The 25,790-nt window shown below is 41.4% G+C and overlaps 1 protein-coding gene and 1 non-coding gene across 2 annotated transcripts; both read right to left on the bottom strand.

Annotated features, from left to right (window-relative positions):
• Nucleotides 1-14,546: 14,546 nt before the first annotated feature.
• TRNAL-UAA lies at nucleotides 14,547-14,629 on the bottom strand. The gene has a single exon. It is a non-coding gene; the product is annotated as a tRNA-Leu (tRNA).
• A 4,573-nt stretch (nucleotides 14,630-19,202) lies between these two features.
• On the bottom strand, nucleotides 19,203-23,343 carry STX11 (syntaxin 11). The gene is made up of 2 exons (XM_033055686.1): nucleotides 22,976-23,343; nucleotides 19,203-21,010 (listed from the first exon to the last, which is right to left on the bottom strand). The coding sequence occupies exon 2, from the start codon at nucleotides 21,003-21,005 to the stop codon at nucleotides 20,139-20,141; it is 867 nt and encodes a 288-aa protein (XP_032911577.1). The 5' UTR covers nucleotides 21,006-21,010; nucleotides 22,976-23,343; the 3' UTR covers nucleotides 19,203-20,138.
• Between the last annotated feature and the right edge of the window lie 2,447 nt (nucleotides 23,344-25,790).

A 25,790-nucleotide genomic window follows, 5' to 3' on the forward strand; every position in this document is an offset into this window, starting at 1 on the left:
TCCACTGACACCTGCAGAAGATAAAGCATTCAGCAGAGGGAGAAACACAACAAGGAGAACATCCTGAGCCTTAGAATCCTCTATTTCTGTCAGAAATAAATACTTGCTTGAACAGCAATTTTTAAAATGGTGATTGGCTCCACTTGTAACATTATCAAATTCCACAAGGACCTTCCCCTCTTTCCCTGCTCCATGTCCTTTTTCCCTCAAAAGCCAAAGCCTAGATATTTTTTTAAGATAAGTAACCAATAAACAGAGGAAGAGGAAGGAACACTAGCAACAGGAAAGTAACATTACCAAATTCAAATATGAAAAATGAAGGAAAGCAAAACCTTTTCAACAATGCCTGAGGAAGTCTACAATTCCTAGGACTGGTCAGAAATTCTGTTAATCCAAGGATTGATTTTCAGCTTTAGGATACACTTTTAAATTTTGCCAAATCTGTCCCCTATACACATTCAAGATTAACCATTCCAGCATGAAATTTATAACTAAACGTAAACATAAATACAACCTTACTTGTAGAGTATTTCCATGTGTGGTGAAGTAATTCAGATGCTCTACACATTCTCCTCACAGGGCGTCCTCTCCAAACAGTAACCATGGCCAGTTTGATTGCTGAGCTATGACATTTTTGTGAGCTTCACCGGCTGCAGAAAGAAAGGAACAACCAGAGAAAGCACATCCCTGACTCACCACCCCCACCCTGACAGCAGCAGAAGCACCCCAGCATCCCCCACAGGCAACAGGCACAGTGGGATGGCACCAGCCCATGCCCTGATCTTCCTAGGTTTGGCCCCAGCCCATCACTACAGTCTTTACCAGAGTTAAGCCTCTAGTTTTTCTTCCTTAGCAGGAATTTTCCATCAACTGTTTCAGCTGGAAACTATCCACCATCCTGCACCAGGAGAGGCAGAAAGCAGTCAGGGAGAACAAGCCCTAAACACTACCTAAGGTTTTACATTTGCCAGATGCCCCAGTAAGTTTGCCAGTCCCCCTTGGCTGCAGGGATGGGGTCTCAGATCCACCAGCAGAGCCAGCCACTCGCTCTCCCATCAGAGAGCCAAACCAGCAGGAGGAGTTGTTCCTGTCAACATCCATAGTTCTGCTGCCCAAAAATTTTCCAGCCCTTGCAGACTAGAACAAAGAAGCTTTTCACAGAGATCCAGATTGCCTCCAGAGCCTGTCCCTTCCTTATTTATAGAAAGGCCCTTAGGTTTAGTCTGGGGAGGTCTGCAGATTGCCAGGGGCCTCTAGGGGAAGAATTCTGTCAAAGAAGGTATATTGCAGTGCATGCTCAAAAGGGTCTGCTTTCTGAATCATTTAAACTTCCCTGGAAATTAACTTCACACCCCCAGCTCCATCATGCATGATTTATCTTCAGATTATATTTGCCTTTCACACCTTTATGATCTTCTCTTTTTCCTGAACAGCTCAATTACTTTGGATTTGTAAAGCCGAAGACAAGACAACTTGCAGGGCCAAATGTGTACCTAACCAGGAAGTTCTGTGATGAGGCTGGGCCAGAGGGCAGGCTTTCCCTTCTCACTCCCATGTTCCTTCCAGGTCTGCATCTCCAGCACTGCTGTTCAGCTGACTCCAAAACAGGCTGTTTCAGCACTGAGAGGAGCACTGGGAGAGTGATGCCAAGGCAGAGAAAGTAAACACACATTGCCCCTTCTGCCCACCACTATATTTATCTACTCCAGCATAAACAGCACCACAGAAGTATGATGAGAATGAGGGCCCAAAGTAGATGTGTGTATGGATCCAGGTAACACTGATGGTGACCTCAAACTGCTCATCTGAGCATATTGCTTACAGACACAGGAAAAGGATTTAGTAACACACACATTGGTATTCAGTCCTATTTAGCCACCCAAGAAGGATTACATATAGGACTGATGAAACACTTGTAAGTTCCTGAGGGAGCAAAATTCCACCTGAAGCTTCAGATATCAACTTAGATCTGTCAAACACCTGGATGGTCCAGGACTGAGCAAAGTTCCTTTACAAACAGGGGGAAGGGCCATTGCCTCTGTCCATCTGGTTGCTGCTGTATACAAGGGGAGAGAAGCAGCAATATTATCAGCTGATGAACAAGGTCATATTTATCTTAGCTATCATGTACTGTTTTCCCCCTAATTATGAAGAAAAGGCAGATACCTATTATTTCCTTTATCTGGCATAGGCCTTCTCTCTCTCTGCTTATGTATATGTAGGCAATGGGGCCAGCCACTCAAGGTAGTATTATCAGACCCGACTTTTATAGATTTTCTGTAGAAAAGTACAGGCAGTCAGACTCCCCAGGAGGTGGAGACATCAAATAAGTAAGATAGCACTGAATACATGTCACCCATCTTCATCAACCATATCAGGAATATGTAAGGACAGGACTGTATTCAAGCTAAAACAATAATGGAATATTTGGGGGTACAGAGCATAGCAAGGTATTTTTAATTGGGATGGAGCAAGATTTGAAATAGTTTTTATTGGGTCACCTGATATGCATAGTAGACAAGTTTTCATGCACAAAAGAGTCAGGAAGCAGTTGCTTTAATGACAGAAGAGCATCTGGTACAAAATGCTAGCAGCAGCAGTATGGAAATGAGGTGAAAAAGCATCATGGAAGAAATTATCCAAAGAGTCTCATAAAATAGAAAAATCCTGCATTAGCATGATGGGATAACTTGGGATACTTTATAATTTTATGATCCATGCACACACATGATGAAATAGAAACTTTTTTAAAACAGTCCTGCTATCATACTAGGATGAATTCCTGGGATGGTTTCTTGCAAAAAAAAATACAGTGCAGACAGAAAGAACTGCAGCACTAAGATTTCATTCTAGTGAAACTGCCATTAACGTCTTTCACCTAATGTCAGTCAATCTTCTCCTTCACTTAGAAAAAGGTATTCTTTTAATTCACTAATAGAATTCTACACCAGCTGGTCAGAGCCAATCAGTGACACCTTTCTTCTGTACAACAGACTGAAACTCCTGTCTCTTTTGTAATTATATGATTTTGTTTTTGTGAGCAGTAAAATAAAGACAGTTAAATACTAACTTGGTTGAAAGAAATACCTTCACATATGAGGGACAGTAACAAATATTTCCATTGCTTATCTCATTCATGGATTAAAAGTCACCCTCATGCTGAGGTTAATTTGGGTGGGACAGCATTACAAATGTGTTGAGCCATGAGAACCGCATTCTTCGTACAGCTGTTTTAGCTAACACAGTGGTTGGGCTCCTAGAGGAAACTATCAGGTCCATTACTCTATGTTTAAGTAACTTCAGTTTTAAAGCCCCCAAAGCTATAATCATTGATAGGACTGTCTGAAGAAATTAAGTGCTCAGGAAACAATCGTTTCAATGATAGAATCTTCACAGCAGCAGTCATCAAATGTTCATATGAGTACTAAAAAGAAGCGCAAAAGGTTTTACAACACATAGAAAACAAAAACAAAGGTATGTTGATGAATGCAAACTACTACCATGCAAGGTAAGTTACATTCTGACTATAGTTTCCATTGACATATCAGGGTTTTCCAGTATTCCTCCCTAGTTATCTGTAGAGATTGAGCATGCATGGAATGCAAAATGTTTTTATCTAGCAGCACCAAATCCCTTAAAATACCAGACCTTTGTTCTCTCTAACCTGAAGCAACAGTACGAGAACTTAAGAACAGCCAAACTAGCAGTCACTAGCCATGGCACATATACATTAACCAAAGTATAAATGTATTGCAGTTCTGAATAACTAAAAAAATAAAGCAAGGTTGAGACTTGGTTTGAGAGCAGAATCATACAGAGTCAAGTCTTTTACCAAAGATGGCAAATTAAATTCCTATTTTTAAAAACACAAGAAAGTTGTGATTTATAGAACATGTATTGGTTAGTAACTATGAGGTTAAACACAGTTCTGTGTCTCTACTTAAACACTGTCACTCATGGATATTACTTAGTCTTACTCTTTAGATTTTCTTGAGAAGTCCCAGCAATACAGTATTTGGCTAAGTTGGAGAGTATATGCAAAAACAGCTTTGGCACATACACTTGGGCATTGTCTGTGGCAATTAGACACATGAGGACTGGATGCAAGAAGAGTCACATACAACACCACAACCCCTCCGGCAAGCACTTCTGTGATTCCCTGTGCCACCTGACTCAGACTGCAAGGAAGGCAAACCTCCTGCATTGCTCTCTCCTTGGCAAGGTATTTCAGGATCATGACAAGGGCTGTGCTGAAGGAACTGATATAGGGCAGGATCAAGTGAACCATGGTGTCTCCATCTGAGGGCAGAGAGGAGGAATCTGGTAGCTGGCAATATTTAGGCTGTTGGTCTTCTGCCAGAAGCTACCAACACTCAGTGAGTGAGGTGATCTTCAATACAATAAAAGGAGGGCTACATGCCAGGAACAGACATTCCTCTGGGAAAACGACAGACTTGAAAATCTGGGGAAGTTATATTTAAGTGTAAACTGATAGGGCTCAGAGGCTGGGTGAACAAGAAACAACACCCACAAGTCACAAGAGAAAAGAAACAACCTCCCATAAATAGTTCCACTTTTAGGGCTGTTCTCTGGCTCTGTGTAAGGCAGGACATACCTGAAGCTCTGCACAATTCCCAGACTTTGTGTCAACAGTTTTCACATACAGGCAGCCTTCAGACCCCCTGACACCCTAAATCACGGGTGATGTTATCAGCATCTCACACTGCTCCTTCCTCTCATAAAGTAACTAAGAAACAAACAGTTCAGTGAGGCTGGAAGCTAGACACTGCTTTCTGCTCATGAACCAGACTCCTGCTGGTTTTGCCTGTCCATTCCATCCAACCTCAGTTTTGGGGCTGTTCATTTGCTTTTTGCACACGAGGGCTTCCACCAGCCAGGGCAAAAAAAAAAGAGAGCATCAACATGACAAAAATGAATGCAAGCCATGCCAATGAAAACACTATTTAAATGGGTGAATTGTCTCACCAACTTTGGTGAGAGCAGGGTTATACAAAAAAAACCTGAAGAACAAATACAAAGCTAGGATTTTAATTGAAACAATCCCACCAGCCTGCCCAGAAGATTCTTCCCACATATGGTAGCTAAACCATGACATTTATCTCCAGATGCAAGTCCCTGACAGAACTGCACTTCTGCAACAGAACAAGGAGAATGATTCTGTGATTGAGTCATAGAAAGTCCTAAAGCACGCAGTCTCATCACCCAGAGGTCCAGACCTGCCCACCCCTGCTCAGTTCTGCTCTTTGCTTAGCTCTGCCTTGCTTCTTATATAACAATTGGTTGCACCTGTGAAGAAGGTAGGATCCCTGACAGTAAGCCACTTTATTCTTTCCTAAAGCTGTCTCTGTATCTATAGACTAAAACTGGTGTTTATTACAAGGTATTGACAAGGATGTATCAAGCCTTTGAAACTCAAAGTAAGCAAAAGGGAAGAGAAGGATTCCCTCTCAGTAGTGGTGAAGAACACAGATTTATTTGCCCACTCAGAGCCTGACCTTTCCCACCCTTAAACAGCCCACACCAATCCCCATATAACCCTGGGAGAGTATTTACCCCACATTACTGTACCCAAGGAATTAAACTCCCTGCTGCAATTCCTAGGTGTACAAGAACAGGTGGAGTGTTGTGATGTCATTTAAAAAGACACAGTTCAAGATCAGTGGCTTGCAGAGGTGCACCCCAGCCACTGTAGTCCAGAGGGGCCCCTGCAGGCCCTATGGTCACAGAAGGGGGCCTTGGCTGCTCCTCCACAAGCTCTGGCAGCAGTGTTGTTTCACTGCCCCTGCACAGCCATCACCCCAAAATACCCTTCCTCCACCACAATTCAGTGCTGTCCCACCACAATTCAGTGTCCGCTCCGGACACTGAGGCTGGGTACAGACCAGGCTCCTCCAAGCTAAACTTGATTTGCAAAAGCCACTTATAAAATGGACACTGTCACTTTGCAAAACACAGAAGAAGGAGACAACATGGAATACTATTGCACTCTCAATGAAGTTTATCATAAATAAAGTTGTCAAACTAAATCTACAGTCCATCTGTGTAATTGAGGAGTACAAGGTCCCATTATGGTTAGGTTCAAGGTCAGTCATCTCACTAAATAGCAACTGTTTTGTAAGATTATGCTTGAAGACAAGCACTCATTTTAGAAAGTTTTTCTGTTATCAGTAAAATTAATCTTTGGAGAGATCCCTTTTAAATCTACTCAATAATTTTTGTCCTGGAAATACATAAGGAATTCCACATATATTTGTATGAAATTTTTTTTATCCCTGAACCTTTTTTCAAATAAAAGCTTAAATACAGAGTGCAGTGGTCACCTGAAACATTACACATCTTTTTGTAAAGCATATTAAAAAAGGGTCCAAGAGTTTTCCCAAAAGAAATAATCCAGTTCAACCTTGTTAATGCAAACTGTGCCTTTACTTTCCAAACAGCCATGAGTTAATAGTTGTATTTTATTTATCGCTTACATAAAGTTATGACCAGGGTAGTTTTTTCAGCTCTAATATTCCCCCAAAAATAGTCTGTAGTTTAAATTACGTAATGGCATGGGAGAAGGGCTTTTCAAAGAGTTTACAGCCTATGTCTCTTCTTCTGCAGAAGTTAATTGCTTATGCATAAATTCACTTTATCCATATAGATTTATGTCCTTTTCCATCACATCAATATTAAGATGACTCTTACAACTTTCTTGTGAGATAGGAAAAATGCTGTAGTCCTGCCCTTGCACTAGAAGCCCCATGGTACCCTGTACTCTTTACTACCCTTAATGGAACTTTTGCCTGAATGGCTTGTATTTTCGATTTCATTTAATGCTGGTTTAAAGATCAATAGAGGAAGTTGATACCAAGGCATAGTAATTTTAAGTATGTAACTATTGTGCAGATGCTACAACTTTAATTATACAAGCAGGCTTCCGTGCCTGTCCAAACAAAAAGTGATAAACAATCTGCTTACACAGGGGTAGCAACAGGATCAAGATCCATGAATTTATGTCCATAAACATTGGCTGCAGCAGCAGAACTAATTTGGTATATCCTCAGAAGTGCATCCCATATAGCTACATTGCTGAGAGAAATCTACCCTGCTAAGAATTAACAAAGTTGTACATACATGGATCAGTTTTTACAATTGCCCAGGTAATGACCTATGGATCAGAGGGGATCACTGTAAATACAGATGTGGTCTGGGATGGTGATTCAGAAAGACAGCAGCTCAGGTACTGGTTAACAGATAAACAGCAGCTGGCAACTTCTGGGGCAGTTCCAACATCTCCCTCCAGAGATACAATCTCTGAGGTTTTACCTGCAAAGGATGTGGAAGTGCTTTAATTACACCAGAATGCATTTACTGCCTGGAAAGCAGTCAGGCCAAGTCTGTTAAAGACAAATACTACATAAAAGGAAACAATGTGGAATGCAAACTTAATGCATCCCAGTTTTACAGTTAAGACTACCTTGGTATAATATCTTTTGTTAAAAACATTTAACATTCCGAGATAGTAAACATTGCAATCTAGGCCCGTTCCTGGCTATGGAGGAAAATTTGCTACGAACTTCCAGATGAATATGAGGCCTAGCCTTTAACTCTGGCTATAAAGGACCACCAGAGGCTCCATTTGGGAGCTGTGGGTACCACCATGCTCTTGGAGATCTCTTGACACATTCTCAACAGAGCTCAACCTAAAACAGCTCTACCTAAACCCCGCTTGGAGACAACTTGACAAGAAAAGCAACAGAAACAGGCATAGAAAAAGAATCTCTAACCACAACAACTTCTGGTTTTACAGCATTTTAATGGCAGTTCCCAATCCCACCCCATTCCTATCTCATATACTCATGTACTTCATAATATGCTCAAGTTTGTCAATATTTCAGCTGCATGCAGACATACTACCTCCTCAGTCATACAGGTCCCTTTTCTTATGTTGATGGCTGACCTCTCTCCCTAACAACTTCATACAGAGCAGAAATCTTATCTCATCCATGACATCTCTCTGTACTGTCTGTTGGGAGGAATTCACTATTTCCTTCTCTTAAAGAAATTTAACTTATGCATTCATATTATACAATTATTATTCTACTCAATAATTCTTTTTTGTAGAAATATATTTTGTTCAGAGACATCGAGCATGCAAAGACATCGCAAACATTGGATTCAGTTGCTTTCAGTATTCCTTCTTTACTGATGTGTCAAATAACTTCAGGGGCAGGTCACCCAAATGAATGCAGCACAACAGGTTGGACATGTCTCAGTCTGTTTTCAGTCACAGAACACTATAGGATTTGTTAAGTGGCACAAACACAAACTGCACTACCATAGTGCCATCGAAATATAGACTGAGGAAATCATGGCTATAAAGCTCACTACATAAACATTAAAACTACATTTAGCTGAAAAAGACAGTTATTCTCACAGCAAAGAATATTGCAAAACAAACATAAAAATATCCAACATACTATGATAAAGGATAGAAGTCACAATAACTAAATACATACATTATTTCTATTCTGGATCTAGCAACAAAAGGATTTAGAAAGCTTTACTTAAATCAGATTTCTAAACTATATTGATGCTTTCCAAGTCCTTGTTCAGAGACAGCCTCTGGAGATGGATGAGGAGCCACAGGACTAGATGAAGGTGAGTGCTATCACTTGCATTACCTCCTCTCAACTCAGTAGATGGATGTCACTGGTTTGCACTACAGCTACCAGATCATTTTGAAGAAAAACTCAGATCAACTAACTTGCAGAGAACTCTTAATTTGAAGATATTAATAAAAAACTTTTTTTCTTACTGTGAGGGTGTTCAAACACTGACATGGGTAGTTTAGAGAGGCTGCAGTGTTTTTATCATCAAAGATATTCAAAACCTGACTCAAGCTGACCTTCCTCTGAGCTAGGAGGTGGACTAGATAAGCCTCAGAGGAGCCTTTGCCATTCTGTGATGAATAAAAACATATATTGCCTATGTCAGGGAACTCAAAACATGTAAAAAAATATCTTCAAGTCCTCATTTCTTCATAGAGAATTTCTTATGAGATAATATCAGAGACTAATTTTAGATCCAATTAACACAAAATTAATTGGGCTTTTTGTTATGTATTACTCGACAATCCAAGTCTGAGGCACACAACAGGGAAGCAGTAGGAATGTGCAGTACAGCCAGGGCAGAGGAATGGCCATATCTGTGCCTCTTTTAGCAGCAGCTAACTGCTAGACCAACCAGATCTGCTTCTTGGTATGCACACAAAAAGCAAAAGGTGGGAGTCTGACAGAAAATAATTACAGATATGTAAGGACAAGTGAAACTAAAATACATATGCTCATCAATCATTAAACTTGGATTAGCTGCAAAACAGTACTCATTAATGCAGTCTATACTTCCCAACAGCGATTCCACTTTCTCATTAAAAACTTTGCAACACATGATGAAATAGCAAGAGACGGGTGTCACAAATCTGTCAAGTCACATGGTCAGTGAGTGATCTCTTGCCAAGAATTGCATGAACCACTTCAGCTAGCAGTTAGAAATGAGGCAGATGAGGTCTGAAGGAAAGATCTTGCAGCACTTCCAAGCCAGAAAGAAGGTCACAGTTGAGCAGATGGCGAAAGAGAAGGAACAATCCAGGGAAATGAAGGAATCTGGAAAGTGCATTCTTCTCTCAAAATACTTAGGGGAAGGAAGGCATTTTTTGTTATTGCACTTTTAAGAGGACCACCTTCAGAAGAGTATGCACATCTTCTATGGTCTTCAGACAAAAGTTCTTCCCTGGCAGCAAGAAAGAAAGAATCTATTTATTTAGGTAAGTTTAACGCAGCCAAAAATATATCAGACAATGAATGCTAGCATGCTTTAAGCCCAGTGGTCTAAGACCCCAGAAACCTTAGCTTCAACATTCTGCATTATGTTGCCTTCATTTTAGGGCATTCAGGGTCCCGCATTAAGTAGGTGCTCTGCCAAACCTTGCAGCTGTAGTGTAAATTATTACTTGTCTGCTCTGTTGTTCTCATAGAGGCTGCTGCCACCATAGCAAAGCCAGCACAAGGGAAAATGTTCCCGGACTGGAGGTGTTCTAGTGCACAGTCCAGCCTTTTGACACTTTCAGCAACATACTTTGGTAAATAATGCTGTGCTGCTGTAAAGTGTTACCACCTGCATGTATTCCTCCTGATAAGGGAATCTGGCAAAGGGGAACGTGTGCCCATACCCCTTTACCCCAGGGCAAAGCTACTGCCCTTCACTCTGCCAGTGCAGTGGCTTTGAGCTAAAATTCCAGACCAACCTGAACAGCTCAGTGGCACCTGGTCTTGTCTGATGGCTGTGTTAGGCCATCCTTATGCTGGGGGTGATGATGCTCTAAGTGACCACGGTAAGACCTGCAGGGCTCATTTGTAACTCTGAAGAGTGAATCCACCTCTGCCTGGACTGTAAATAAATTGAAGGGCTTTGCATTCCAGTAAGTGACATGCAGACCCTCGTTCCCTTCCATCAATGTTCTACCAGAGTACAATCCCCAGAGCTTGCTGCTTGGACTGAACTAACCAAGCAGAAAATCCCTTCATTTTCCTTATCAAAAGAGAAAAATAGTTCAGCAATAAAATGTCGCAAGGATCTGTTTGGGAGAGTGTGTTGTAATGTCCTGGAGAAGGAGGCAGGATTAGCTAACATTGCTAATGACACTTGGTTGTTGTGGCTATCAAGTCCAACAGGAATGATTCTAAGAACCTGCAGGTAAGACTGGAGGCAGTCTGCAGAGGAAGAGCCCAGTAGCTGTTAAAAATGAACATGTATAAAAAGAGACACAACTGTTTGCATTAAATAGTGGTAATTTTTGAAAAAGCGTCCTAAGAATGGCAGGAATCCAGAAAATAAAGTCTACCCCTCTTATTTACCACAAAAGTCCCAAAATGAGAATGGTGAAAAAATTAACAAGTACTTTACAAGCAGTTACTCCTGCTAACAGAAGAGACTAGTGCTACTTTACAGGCTTTAAATTAGTCTGCTAAATGAATAAGAGGGTTTATTGATCATCCTACATACAAGATCATGCAATAGATCAAGAACTTCACAGTCCTTTTTACACCTTTTATCTCAACATGATATCATGGTCATTGATAGAACAATGTTTCAACTCAAGTAAAAAAGTACATGCTTCCATTATACGCTAAAATGCAACAACAAAAAAAAAGTTGCTGAAAGTTTTTTAAAAATATTAAACTATTTTGAAATATCACCTAATTATGTCACCAACAGGTTGCCTTCTTACTGATTTGAGCCCCTTCTGTTTTGAAGTGAGGCAGAATTTTGGGTTATGCTATGGCTTGCTGTTTCCCCATAAGACTCTCACCTTGTTCAGCATACACAATGAAGTTCTCCCTGGCTAAGCAGTTGTTCAGTACTTTGCAAAGTCTTCTCAGTTCGAAGTGTGGCTCTGTAGCTTGTTTCTTTCTGAATTCACTGATAGTCTACTCATGGGTTTGTCTAACACAACCAGATTACCTAAGTGTCCATCTGAAATTCTTTGCAAACAAGAATGAATTTACTTCTCAGCAGCCCATTTTGCAAATGATGTATTTTTATTACTTCCACTTTATACAATGGGAAATTGAGGTATGGAAAGATTAATATCAAGTATCTCCAATAAATTTGACTACTCAGAGTAATATGTTTGTTTTTTTTCAAAGACTGCTTAAAATATAGATGATACATTGCTTTCGCCTGTTTTTGCAAAAGCTCTGCATTTCTGCAAATCAGTTTGAGGTTCTCAAGACAGAGACCTCAAAATAAGGAACATGAAAATGAATGGTTGCTTTTGAAAAATCTATTTTAAATGACTGGCATCTCATCAGACAGGAAATATGCAGAGGCATGAAAAACACCCCTGGTTCATCAGGGTAGCATTCAACTGTCTGCATATGAATCTCCTTTTTTAAAATTACAGTTTCTAGCCGTAGTCATTACACTTTTTCCACTTTCTTCAATAAACAAGGCAAGGTTTCCTTCAGATAGTGACGTCTTTAGAAAAACAACTCATCCACAGAACGGAGTCCAACAGAAAGCAATATTGTTTAAACTAAAGGCCAGAATATAAAAAGTGAATATAAGAATGTCAAATTGCAAGGGCAACCACCAAGAATTCATGAGAGTTTAACAAGGAAAGGAATCTCCTCAATAAAATAAAAATCTTACAATAATGCTTAGTTCCAGAGCTGAAATACAATACATCACCCTGTCACTCCACCTAAAATAGAAACCAATAACCCCAGCACATTATACTTTCATTTACGGAGAAATGTGGGAAGGGATTGGGATATACTTGTTGCAAGTAGTTTCTGTAGGTATTTCTTGAGAGCCAAACAGTTTTTAAAAAAAAATCTTCTGTTCCATTCCAGATCAGTACATGCTCTAGAACAAGCTGTTTTAAGAAGCAGGGAACACAGGTTCACCAAAGGACTGAGGGAACTTTTCTGCAAAGCAAGTCTTTTCAGGAAAGAGGAAGGCTGTACCTGAAACAGGAACATTTCTAACCAAGAAATTAAGTTTTCTCTACTGCTTTATCATAAAAACTGCCTTTTTTTTTCTGTTCAGCAATTACTCTTTTTGTAAAAACTGTTATTATTTTTACTTTAATTTTTTTCCTTCTCATAGTGCAGAATAGCCACCACTAATGCATCCTTGTAACGGACACAGTTGGAGCCAAGTTTTCCTCAAAATCAGCACTACATCCACAAAATCTACACAAGCACTTGCTATACATCCAAAAATACTTGTAAATAAGCACATAAGCAGAATTACACAATTTGTATGCAAAGATGCGGGTTTCTGAGGGCAGCATTTTACCACGACAACATTACAGGTACCTTCAAACATTCACACATTTTTCACTAATTTGTACCTTAATGAAGAATAGCAATGAGTGTTTACTTCATAAAACATCTGAACGTGGCAGTACCACTTCTTAATGAACCGTTCTAGAAAGTGCGGTATGTTTTGCATTCATAATTTTATTGTGGTAACACTCAAAAAACACAATGTACATACTAGAAATTCCCCACAGACCAGGCTTCCCTCTGTAACTCTCAACCTGTCACATTCCTGTGTTTTTACCATGCTCACACGTGTGATGCCAGATCACCTTATGTGGGTACATAATAAAATATCCTGACGTATTTCACTTTCTATTTCTTATTACACTGAAGGCCCACCATGAGTTGTTATCCCTTTCTTGAGTGTTTATTCTTTAATCCATCTGTATCATCACGGGATATATCCGGACTGAAAGTTTAGAATAATTTTTCAGGTCAAATTATTTGGAACAGGGTGGCTGGGAACAACTACATTTACCTGTGTTAGAATTTGACCAGCATGCTCTGACAAACACTACCATTTAAAAATGTGTTGGCCAGCGCTTGAGTTATACTTCCCACGCCTTCAAATATATTAAACATAATGATACCACTCTGTCAAAAGACCCCCAAAACCCAAGCAACAGAACCATGCCCCTGCAAATTAAACACCTCAACACATACAACTGCTCCACGTGTCCTGCCAAATGAAACAAAAGCACAAGACCAGTCTGAAAATCCTTTATGCTCCTTCTGCTTAACCTCTAGCATAAGCCCCGACACAGTTTAGCGTACAGCCAGCACGAGGGACCATTCTCTCAGGCGTGGGGATGGCCTTCCCACCGCCCTCCAGGGCTGGCCAGGGACACCTCGGCAGGCTGGATCTCTGAGGACATTCCATACCTCAGTGCACGCGGAACCACGCTGACTTCCACGGTGTGGAAAGTACTCTGACGGGCTGACACGCAGCCTTCGAAGGGCTTGGAACTGGGGAAAAAAGGAAAGCAAACCTACACAAAAACCCCCCTGAAATTACAAACAAGAAAATCACCATCCGAGGGCGACAAAGCTGGAGGTGCCTGTTGCCTTTGCCCAAGGCTCCACGACCAAGGCTGTGGTTGAGTGTATATATATACATATACATATATATATATATATGCATATACCTGTACATCAATAATATACATGTGTGTGTATATGTGTATGTATATGTATATACATACGCATGTGTATATATATGTTTATATATAATGTCTAAATGTGCATATATTGTTTATGTGTCTATGTATTTATGTGTATATAGATACATATGCATTTATACATATATTATACACACCTATACATGCAGTTATACATATATATGAGTATGTATATATACATACAGAGACCCTTTACAAAATATTGTGTGTAAAGCTACTTTAAAGCAGAAGTAACGGCGGCTGCCGGAGCCTCCCGCGGCCCCGCAACGCTCCGCTTCCCAGGGCTCGCAGTGCCCCCGCCGGCCGCCCAGCGCCGGGACACCCGCACGGGCTGCCGGGCGCCGCCGCTCCCCGCCCCTCGGCCGCCTCCCGCCGCGTCCCGGCGGCCCCCGGCTCCGTGCGGCCGCGCCAGTGCCGGGACACCGAGCGGGCCGGCCCCGCGTCGGGACGGCGCTCCCGATAAAAAAACGTCAGTTACCAGGAGTGGGGTTCGAACCCACGCGGACATGCGTCCATTGGATCTTAAGTCCAACGCCTTAACCACTCGGCCATCCTGGTGCAGATACCGGGACGGCTCGCAGCCGCTCCTACATTCACGGCCGGGCTCCCACCCGCCCCCCGGAACGCCCGCGACCCCGGGGGTGCCCCCTCACACCGCCCTCTCCCCGCCGCCGCCGCGCCCTCCCGCCTTTATTCCCAGCGCGGCGGCCGCGCAGCGCACGGGCGGCGCGCGCGGGCGGCCTCTCCCGGCGGCGGGAAGCGGGCGGGCAGGGCCCGGCGGGGAGCGCTGACACGGACCCAGACCGGACCGGGCCTGGCCGAGTCGGGCCCGCCGCCGCCGCCGCCTTTCCGCCGCCGGGCGCCGGGCCCGTAGCGGAAGGGGGAGGCGGGGGAGGTGCGCGGCACTGGCACGGGCCCGCCCCTGGGGGAGAGCGGGGCGGGCGGCGCTGGGCCGGGGGCGGTGGGGTGCGAGGGCGGCGAGCTCGGCGGGCTCTGGGCACTGCGGGCTCATCCCCCTCGGTGCGGGCTCATCCCCCTCGGTGCGGGCAGGGCCGTGCTGCCCCCGGGCTCCTCGGCCGGGAGAGGCAGCGGAGAGGTTGCGCCGATAAGGCGCCGACACTTTATTATTTCCGTCCAAGTGTTTCCTGGAATGTAGGTTCTCTCGCTCGTAGAAGGAAAACCGAAACCAACAAAGTGCAAAGCTATCAATTATGCTTAACTGGGAGGAAGAATATCGCGGGGGGAAAGATTTCTTTGCTGGTCGTCACTGTATGCCGGGTCTACGGAAGCACCTATGGCAATATTCCCGGTTACTGCCTGCCCTGGGACCTCCCCTTTCCTGCATCTGAGGGGCAATGGGAAAGTGTCACTTCCCGGCTTTACCCCTGGCACTGGCTCCCACTCTCGCTGTTTTTTACCAGTGGAGAAAATGGACATCCTGCACGGCACCCAACTTTGGCACCTTTGAGGTGTGAGGAACACACTCCGCCCAGCACAGGCTGAGGACACGGGCCTGTGCCAGCCTCCAGCACACGGGAAGGAGGCGGAGGCCGCCTGCTCCCAGCGAGCAGAGCAGGAGCACAGTCCCGATCGGGTGTGTGTTGCACACTCTGGCTGTCCCTGCCCCTCTGCAAGGGGTCTGGGGCTCCAATTTGCAGGTGCAGGTGGTGCCTGACTTCCTCAGCTCTTAGTGCTCAGAGACCCCCGGGACACCAGGCATGCTTGTGAGGGAAGATACTTCTCGCATACCATACAAATGGATTGTTAAAGTTTTACATACATGTTATTCACACGCGAGAGCTCATGAATAAAAGAACCGTTCTCCCAATGGAACTTGCCAAGCTGTATCATTGCCTTTAAATGAATGGCATGCCATAGTTCTCATTTCAGTAGGGTTGTGCTTTTCAGCAAAGTATTGAGTAGAGAAACACTGTCAGTTAGGTTTTTCTTCTTTTCTGTTCACATCTAACATTATTTCTAAGAAACACAGTAAAATGTTACTTTTTCTTGTTCAGACTTGGTGCCCTAACAATGTGTGCACAGTGAGGCGTGATGGTGAAGCTGTCTTCTGCTGGCTCTTGCTTGCTTTGGCTCAGCCATTATGAAGACACTGCATAGTATGCTAAAAACTTGGAGGAAGATAGATCTGCTGTTGCCTTCTTACATATTAGAGAAACAAACAGCATGGCTCCATGTGAAATTCCCATTGCATTGGAAATTTATTAACCAGAATGACCACATACAGTATCTATTGAATTACACTGTTTCCTGCTTTCATTATATCTGTTGATACTGTCCTAGAGATAGAAGCACAACTCCATGTTGCTCTTTCTTTTTTTCAAATCAATTTCAAATAGCTACCATGTTTCAAAAATGTAGAGAACATGTTTTGTTTTCAAAAAATAATAGCAATACAGCTTGGGCTGTGTATTCAAAACATTAGAAAAGCAGCAGTTTAGCATAGCTACTCAGTTCAGCCTCCAGGAAAAAGGTGTCTTAAGAGCTATCCCTTTACTTCAAGAAGTTTCTCCCAAGACATGTGCCAGAGATAACTGCTCATGTGTGCAAGTGTGCCCACAGTCTAGTCCTTCATTTTCAGGAACTCACTGACATTTCTCTGAAATGAAACCCATGATTCGAAAAAAAAAAAAAAAAAAAAAGCCAAACCAAAAAGTCCTTCAAGATGAAATGGAGACCCATATGCATATCCATTACATACTAAACATTACATTTTGTAATAGGGGATATTTTTTTGTCTCTTGTATGTATGCTGTGCTGTCTTACACTTTTTAGGAGTAAAGTGCCTCTGGTTGCCAGCTCTTCTTTGTCCTCCTCAGAAAAAAAATGGTTGGTGGATGGTTGGTGGTGTGGGTTGTGAAGCTTCAGCTTCAGTAGGAAACAAAACCAAAGTAACAGCTAAAAGCTAAAACATCCCCATCAGATTTTATCTTCTTCAGCCCTCAAATCCAGTTTAAGTGTTTGCCATATGAGGAAAGAGCAGGGAAAAAACCCCTACCAACCCACAGAATTACTACACATGTCTGCATAGAAGTTTTGCTGACTTTCAGAAGGAAAAGGCAGCTTCCTCAGAAGATGTCCATTCTGCAGCTTCTGTTATTAGTATGCTAACATATTATCAAGCAACTTTTATCATCTTCTTCCACTCATCCTGTGTGGCATGAGTCCTTGCAGCTATCGTGTGATCAAGGTTTTCTTTTCAGAAGTCTGTTTTACTGTGATTAGGCAAGTTCATGGGCTGGCTAAATTTGACTTCTTACACAACTGAAGGGTAGAAAAACCCCCAAAGTATTAAGCAATGTATTTGCAAGGAAGAGAATGATAGAATGATAGAATGATTGCTTCAGTTACTGGAAGTAATTTTTAAGTATCTCCTAACTTAAAATTAATCTTAAAAATAGTTTTAAAAGGTATCAGGTTGGTTTTTGACTAATTCTCATATTTTTCCCTGAGCAACAGCTGTAAGTCAGGAGAGAAGGTCTATAATTGCTCTTTCTTTCCGCTGTCTTTCCCTGTGCCTCAAATCAAACTAAAGATTTGATTACTGGTTTTGCATATCTCCTAGTGAAATCATCAAGGTCTCTCAGAACTGCCAGAATAAATTTGATTTTTTTTTTTAAACTAGAGAATCATCTTGAAATGCAAGAAACTAATTTTTCTTAGGAAAAACAATAGCAAGTCTGTCTCAATATGCAACATATTTCATTTACCATGGCAAAAAATATTAGGACAACTTTTTTTTCTAGGCCTTTTTAAATCTCCTTTTACGAAGTCATAATTTAGTCCAGCAACTTTTGAACTAAACTTTGACAATGCAAAAAACTCTTCAGAGCTCCAGATTCAATGTGCAACACTCTGCACTTTCAGTTTTTCTTATTAAATCTTTTATTCCATTTGTAGATGCAAAAAAGGAACCAGCACAAAGAAATAATGTACATATTTTTTATCAAAAACATTGGCAAGTGCTAGGAATATAGGTGTGAAACAAAATACATTATTTCATTCTTCATTGGTTCATTCCCACATGCTGACTCTTGGAGGTTTAGGGTATTTCTCTATGAATGCACAGTTCCACTGACTTAATGGCAGTACGTACAGAGTAAACATTTTTGTCTTCTTGAGTAGCACCAAAGGCACTGGCTGTGGTCCCAGCTCACCACCCTCCTTTCTCCCACTTCAAGTTTGAACACATCTCTGGAGAGGTCCTGAGACAAGCATAACACTGATATCACCAGTACACCACTGCATATCAGAATATCTTATAGTTTAGGAGATCGGTGTTCCTTACTCTTCCATGTTATCAGAGAAAGGTCCTACAGCAAAAGGGACACTCCTTTTCTGAGAAGAGTTTTTATTTGTGTAAAAAAGCCTGTCTGGCTAAAATTGTTTCCTAGAAAGATATGAAAGGTATGAAGCTGGATTTATTTTGCTATTTTGTTATATTAATACAAATAGTAAGAAATGTTTGTTTTTTTTTTTCCACATATAAAATCAGGGTGCAAAAGGTAAGAAGGGAGAAGTTTCACTGCGACTGGTGCAGGAAGATGTACATCTATGCACATCTGAGGAAAACTCCCAAATACAAAATATTTGAAATGTTGAAATATATTTATTAAAATAGGTACAAATAGGACCATCAGTTTAAAAAAAAATTCTGAAAAATTATCCTACATTATTTCAAAGGATAGCAATAGATCACAGTGCATCAGGAAGCTACCAAGAAATAGTTGGAAAACCTCCAGAAGCAGGAGCTGTGATCAATCACCAGATTTTGTCAGTATGTTTCACTGACAGTGCTCAGTGCTTACCATTTTTTATTTCCTTGCAATACTCCAAACCTACTGGTTTGCCCTTGTGTAAGGGCAGACTCCTCTTACACAAAAGGAGACTTTCCTTTTAAGCTTGAAAAGAGCACTGAAATGACACGAAACCTTTCTTTCTTCTTCATGTGCACGGAAGAAATAGTTCTATTTGCTTTCTCAGGTGGAGATTTCCCAACAATTGGAGAAAAAAACAAAATTTCTGTACACCAGTAAAACTGCATAACAAAAAAAAAATTCCTTCATCTTATTTAAAATAGATATTTTAATAAAAAACCAACATATTTCGTCAATGCTTATAAAAAATAAAAGTGTGCTGACCGGCCAGACATTCCACTAAACCTGCTTCTATGTCTATCCAGTACAGGAGACCCTAAAATGCTTTCTCAACCCCACAGCTGTTGTCTTCTTATGTGTGTTTCTGCAGAAGGCCACTCCATGTTTCTTCTCTGGCTGAAGTGTTAACTGGCAGAAAAATGCGTCAGAACATGAAAGCATGGCAAGTTTGAACCTGAAAGTCCAGATAGTGGCTCAAGTTAAAAGTGAGTGAGATGTCTCAGTGTTGCAGTGCTTTTAGCCACCTTGAGAGGGTTGGGTACTCAAAATGGAAAAAAGCAGTCACTTGCATGCAAATAGAGCAAAATGCGCATGTTATCATTTAAGGTGCAGCCACTTCTGTTAAGATTCCAGACATCTGGAAATCAATTTAAAAGAAAAACTAGTTCTGTGTCCTGCTCCTGCTCCAGGCCCAGTATTTTGTCAAATTTGCATCAAGCAGGCTCCAAACTAGTTAAAACTGAAACCTCCTGATTCTGTGGTGTACTGTGTCACCCCAGGCAATAACCTTTCACCGCCTGCAGCCTCACTTTGACAAATAAGAATAAAGTTACTTTTTGCAAGTATTAATCTTCCCTAGGACAAGTTATTCATTCTTCTTTCTTGCCTCTATAAAACAAGCATCACTGTAGAGATATTGCACCTCTAGTTACAGTAACAGCACCTTTCAATAAAAATCAGATTAAAAATAGTTTTATCAACATTTCTAGGAAATAGAAATAAAAAACATGAATAGAAACAGCCTTCAGCACATTTAGTAAAAAGGCAATGGACAAAACTAACTCCAAAATATCCCCCCTGTTTCTAGGGCTTGACATTACAGAAGAGTCTCAGGAAAGAACACCTGATTTTGAAGGCATTCAAGTCAGTCTGTGATAGCTCCAGTGGGACCATCACCTTCTGCAACATGATAAGCAGCAGCAGAGGATTGTTCTGAGGGGATGTTTTCTCCTGTATTCCAAAGCTTTTTTCACTTGGTCTTTAGCATCTCCTACATAGTCCTCAACATTTTGCATATTTATCTCAATAACATCAAAAGTGTCTGCCTGTTCCTCCACCAGCAGGGCCACCTGCAGAAAGAGCTCGTGAACTTCCTTGATGCGACCTTCTAATTTCACCAGCTCCTTGTGTCGCGTCTCTATCTCATTCAGGGCTGCGCGAGCTCCCTTAACATCCGACAAGAGATTCTCGGAGAAGACATCCCATTTGCCTTGCTCAATCATCTCCTCAATCTGGTGTCCAGAAACATCTTTGCCCATGATCTCCAGCTGCCGCTGAATTCGAATCTTGCAGTTCTCCCGCTGGTTCATCTCCGTTGCATTGTAATCAAACATAGCATCCTGAAATGTGTGCATGAGGTCAACATAGTGGTTCTTTGCCACCCTGGCAATGACAGACATGGCTCCATATTTTGTTATTGCATCTTCACAGAAATCTCTCATTATCTGCAGTTTCCTGTGGATGCTTTCTCCACGGCTCTTAATGTCTCTGGCAATACAATTAGTATCTCGTTTGATGCTACTAAGACGGCGCATGGAAGTAAGGAAGCGGGTGTTTTGCTTTCTGAGGCGGTTGACATCTGCTTTTAGGTGGTCATTTTCTGTCCGGATGCTCTGGATGTCCTTATGAAGAATTTCCAAGGCATAGTCCGTCTCATACAGGAGAATATCCTGGGGTGAATTTTCATCATCATCACTATCAGAAAACTGTTGGTTGTGTAACCTGGCAAATTCACGCAGCTCACTTAAACGGTCTTTCATCCTGCCTGTAAAACAGGAACAGGAGGAATGAGTTTAAAGTTACTAAAATATTGGTTAAAAGAGTTGAAAATTTGTAACTAACAGCTACATCATGGTGATAACTAAATCATAGATAACAAACGTAACTTAACAAATATAACCCAAAATACCAGATTTTTAATTTGTTTGCAGTATTTTATACAGTGATGGATAGCATATCCAAAAGTCTGCTAGAAGACTGTTCTAGAAAGTACTAAGGTTAGAAACAAAAACTGCAGGAAGGAAGACAACAAATCCTCAAGACAAATCAAGGATAGTAGGACAGTCCCAAACTCCCCACAAAATGCCAGTTTTTTACTTGGAGGGGAAAACCAGATAGGAAGCCTTCAGCTATCAGTATCTGTAGACATGTTAATAACCAAACACCTTCCACTACTGCTTACTAGAGAAATCTCCTCTAGATCCTGGTCCTTCCTTACATCAACTGCCCAAAATATTGCAGGGCTTCCCTCATCCTAAGTTTGTTTTTCCTGGGAAAACACTAAGAAGCCTCTCAGAAACAGAAATGGCATTTACCAATACAGATGGGAAAGAAAAGTTTCAAAAAATGGTGTGGAAAGCATCAAGATAGGGGGAAAAAAGGAAAAACAAATTATAAAGAAAAACGGAAAAAAAGAAAGAAGAAAAAAAAGGGGGAAAAAAAAGATAAAAAAAAAGAAAAAAAGAAAAAATTAAAAAAAAAAAAGAAAAAAGAAAAACAGAAAAAAATAAAAAGCCACTTTAGTGTCTCTAGATGCTATCATTGACCCTAGAGTATCAGACATCAACAATTTGGGATGTGGAGCATCTCTCTTATGAAGACACACTGCAGGAGCTGGGCCTATTTAGTCTAGAGAAGAGAAGACTGAGAAAGGATCTGATCAACACATATAAATATGTCAAAGACAAGTGCCAAGAGGATGGTGCCAGATTCTTTTCAGTGATACGCAGCAACAGGACAAAGAAAAATGTCTGTAAACTAAACCACAAAAGTTTCATCTCAACACAAGGAAGAACTTCTCTGCATTGAGGGTGGCAGAGGCTGCCCAGGCAGGTAATGGAGTCTCCCTCACTGGAGGCATTCAAAACCCACAGGACACATTCCTCTGTCACCTGATTTAGGTAACTCTGTCTTGGCAGGGATTTGGACTAAATGATCTCCAAGGTCCCTTCCAACCCTACAAATTTTGTTATTCTGTGAACTTTGTGCTTACCATTCCTTAAACCTAAGAAAAATTAAATTTCATCAGCTTCTATAGAGAGCATAGTAACGACTGGTTTGACAATGATTTATTTCACTTTCTGTTTGTGTTTTCTTTGTCAAGCAAACGCTGAGTAAAGCTCCTGTGTAATAAGTTCATAATTTTGTAAGAGTGAGTCTACCCTTCCTTCCCCAGGAAGAAATGGAGCAGCAAATACATAGTAATTCACAACATGAAAATACTAATGCTGTAGTAAATTCATGCGTATACTAATTCTGCAGCATCTCTAAAAATTTTGCTTTTTTCTTTCTTTTAATACAACAGGAAAGGTTAGAAAGTCAAACATTAAAAGAAGAGTAAGGAGCTGTCAAGTGTGGCTTTCGATTGCCCCACAATGTTGCCCGCACACAGGAAGACCACGCAATTAAACACTGGCCTGTGCACTATCACTTCCACCAAGCCTCTGCCTACAGTCTGTATGTGCTGAATATAAGTTGTACAACATAAAATTTAATATTAATCATTCAGTTTATGCTATCACATTGATTATGTTGATATTGTTAATTTCCTTGGGGATTTCCCCTGCAAAATCTTTGGAAAGTTCCATAAACTCCTACCAGTTGTTTGGGGAAAGGCAGATCTAACAGCTCCACAGTCAGGTTTCAGCCCAGAGTCATTAAGCACAATAATGACAGACTCTTGATAATTTATGATGCCTACTTGAGACACTTAAAGCAAAATTCTTTGTACCTGGAATGTTCAGAAGTCAGCCCTTCTGATTTCAGTCACTGCTGCAAGCCTCGAGCACTTTGCCGAGTAAGATCGCGAAGGAGTAAGCTGGACATCAGTGAATGAACACATGGATCAAGGCCACTTGTGAAGAGCTCCTCTCCAGTGACATGGACATCACACACGATCTCCGTGATCCAGCAGATCCCGTAGAGTCTAGTTGTAAGTGGAACAGAGGGATCAAGTTGCAGTTGCACTTACAATCTTCACCCTGAGTTTTCCCAGCTTCCCAATACTTAGTTCTAAAAGCCTACATTAATTGTAGCTAATCTATGTTTAAGGTGCTCAACATTAGTATCTTTTAACTCTGCATTGAGGACCTGTATCTGTCTGGGATATGTCTCCACAGCTAAAGTGTTCACGCTTTTGTCCTAACAAATGGATGCCATCTATTTGAGCCTGACTTCAGAGTCCTGCAAAATCAGGGACTTTTTGGCACTTTCTTTAATTCCCCCAAAGTCCTGTCTCTTACACTCTGTTTCTAAAGTGCCTCACCTAATCTGCTTCCCTCTTCATCTTCACATTTTTAAGATGTTCTTCCTTATCTACGCACAGTACCTGGACAGGATGGAGGACAGTAACTTTATGCCTGTATTTCAGCATTGTCTTAGACCCCAAACATCACAAATTACAGAGGACACTTGCTCAGCTTTATGCTGAACATGCTGAAGTACTCCATAGGTCAGCATTTGCAATATTTGGCCAAAGAGATTTGTGAGGTTCAAGAAAATGTGTAGATTTCAGCTTTTTTTGAGCACCTTTTGCTCAAGGAACACAGTAAATTTATTTGGGGTATTTGGAAACTGTTGCTTTGAGAAACTCACAATTTGGCAGAATTTCAGGATTTTTTACATAAAGAAAAACAGTAGGCTAGAATGTAGCATCACTACAGAGGTCTTTTCCTATTTCAAATTCTTATTTCAAACACGGGGGAACCAGATCTTCGCAAGAGAAGACAATAACTTCCAAGCATTCCTTGGATGGTGTCAGGGACAGAACTGACACTAAAGAGCTGAAATAAATAAGCAGGGAGAGCAAGGGGGAACAGAAATTTGAAACATTTCACCCTAACAAATTATGGTTTAGGAAAGTTGGCCTCCTTTATCAGATGCTGCTGTTACTCAACACAGTTTGCATCTATGTATATGTTGATTGCATTGCTTGTAATTTGAACAGCAATATATTAATACATGGTGCATTACTGGTAGTTAGGGATAGCCTCAGATCTCAGTCTGTAAAATGAGCATCAGTCTCTCCCTTCATACAATGCCCGGTGCAGAAGTAGAACTTGGGCTCTTTGACATGGAAGCAGCTCTGCAGGATCTCGATGTGCTGGTAGGGCATGAACAGGAACACAAGTCATGCATCCAGGTTGGAGCAGCAAAAGTGAAGAAGGAAAGGGACCCCTCCTGTCTGACCCTTGAGAGACCACATCTGCAGTGTTACTCACCAGATACACTGGGATGAGCTCAGGGGAGGCCACAGAGGTGGTCAGAGGTGCTGGAGCACTTGACATATGAAGAGAGGCTGAGAGAGTTGGAAATGTTCAGCCTGAGAAACAGGAAAGTCAAGGGAGATCTTGTTGCCATCACCAATTGCTTAATGCAAGGCTAGACCCTTCATGGAATTGTACAGCAATAGTACAAGATGCAACAGATCTAAGTGGAAACAATAGAAGAGCCAGCCAGATACAAAATGGCGGGATTGGAAGAAAAAAGAAGAAAACCCTAAACATTTAGAAACAATGGAAAATGTGCCCAGAAAGTTTTGGAATCAGCACCCTTGAAGATATTTAAAACTCTACTTGACATGGCCCTCAGCAACCTAAACTGCCTGTGTGCTTTTTGAGCAGGTCTGGATTAGACAATGTCCAAAGCTTCTGGTATTCAGTCCTAGACAAAAAGTTTGCTAATTCAACCATGCACATTAAATATATTCAACTACTTGCACAAGTCTATATAAGAGACATCTAACACATTAGAACATCAAGACAAGAACTACTCTGGAGTAACAGGTGTGTAACTGCCTTAATTCTGAGAGTGTGAGGTTTAACAGATTAGCTGTCAGTTTTATTTTATTTTAAAACGCTATGTATATTCAAACTGGAACATGTACTTCCACGTTTGTATTTTTGGGCTAGGTAAATCTGTCCTTTTAATATGAAGCTCCTTCTGCAGTCCATCATGATGTGTGCACCCAAACACACACACAGGACATACAGGCCAGGTGATGACTGCAGAAGTTACAACTTTGAAGGCAGATACCCAGCAAGGACAGTCAGCTGAGGACACATTCAGTGCTCATCTTTTCAAGTTACTGTGCTTCTTACTGGTATTAATCACCACAGTGACAAGCTTTCCCATGATGCATGAGAAATATGCAAATTGTCCTGTTGCAATAAGACTGCAGACCCAGACAACTGTGTATGACATGGGATTTCAGATAAGAAAGAAAATCCACTCTGAAAATCAAAAACTTTGCATATGCATACACCCCCTTTCTGTTAGCCCCATATAGATACAAAAGGGAGTCCTACAAACATGGCCTAACATTACTAACGTTCTGAAGCCTGTTAACTATGCAGAAATGATCTAAGGATAAAAAGTTATTTCTTTAGAAACAAGTGAATTACACACTTATGTTTACTTCAGCTTTAACATTTGTATATCCACACTCTGTCCCCATATGGGCCATTCACCTAAGAGATGGGCTCAATGATCCTTGTGTGTTCCTTTCATCTCAGAATATTCTGTGGTTGTGTGATCAGAGTTTGGGG

This window comes from Catharus ustulatus, chromosome 3 (assembly GCF_009819885.2).
Source record: "Catharus ustulatus isolate bCatUst1 chromosome 3, bCatUst1.pri.v2, whole genome shotgun sequence".
In the NCBI taxonomy this organism is placed as follows: Eukaryota; Metazoa; Chordata; class Aves; order Passeriformes; family Turdidae; genus Catharus; species Catharus ustulatus.

Bases quoted from the DNA above. Each gene is read 5' to 3' on its own strand.
- STX11 (XM_033055686.1), bottom strand. From the start codon at position 21,005: ATGAAAGACCGTTTAAGTGAGCTGCGTGAATTTGCCAGGTTACACAAC.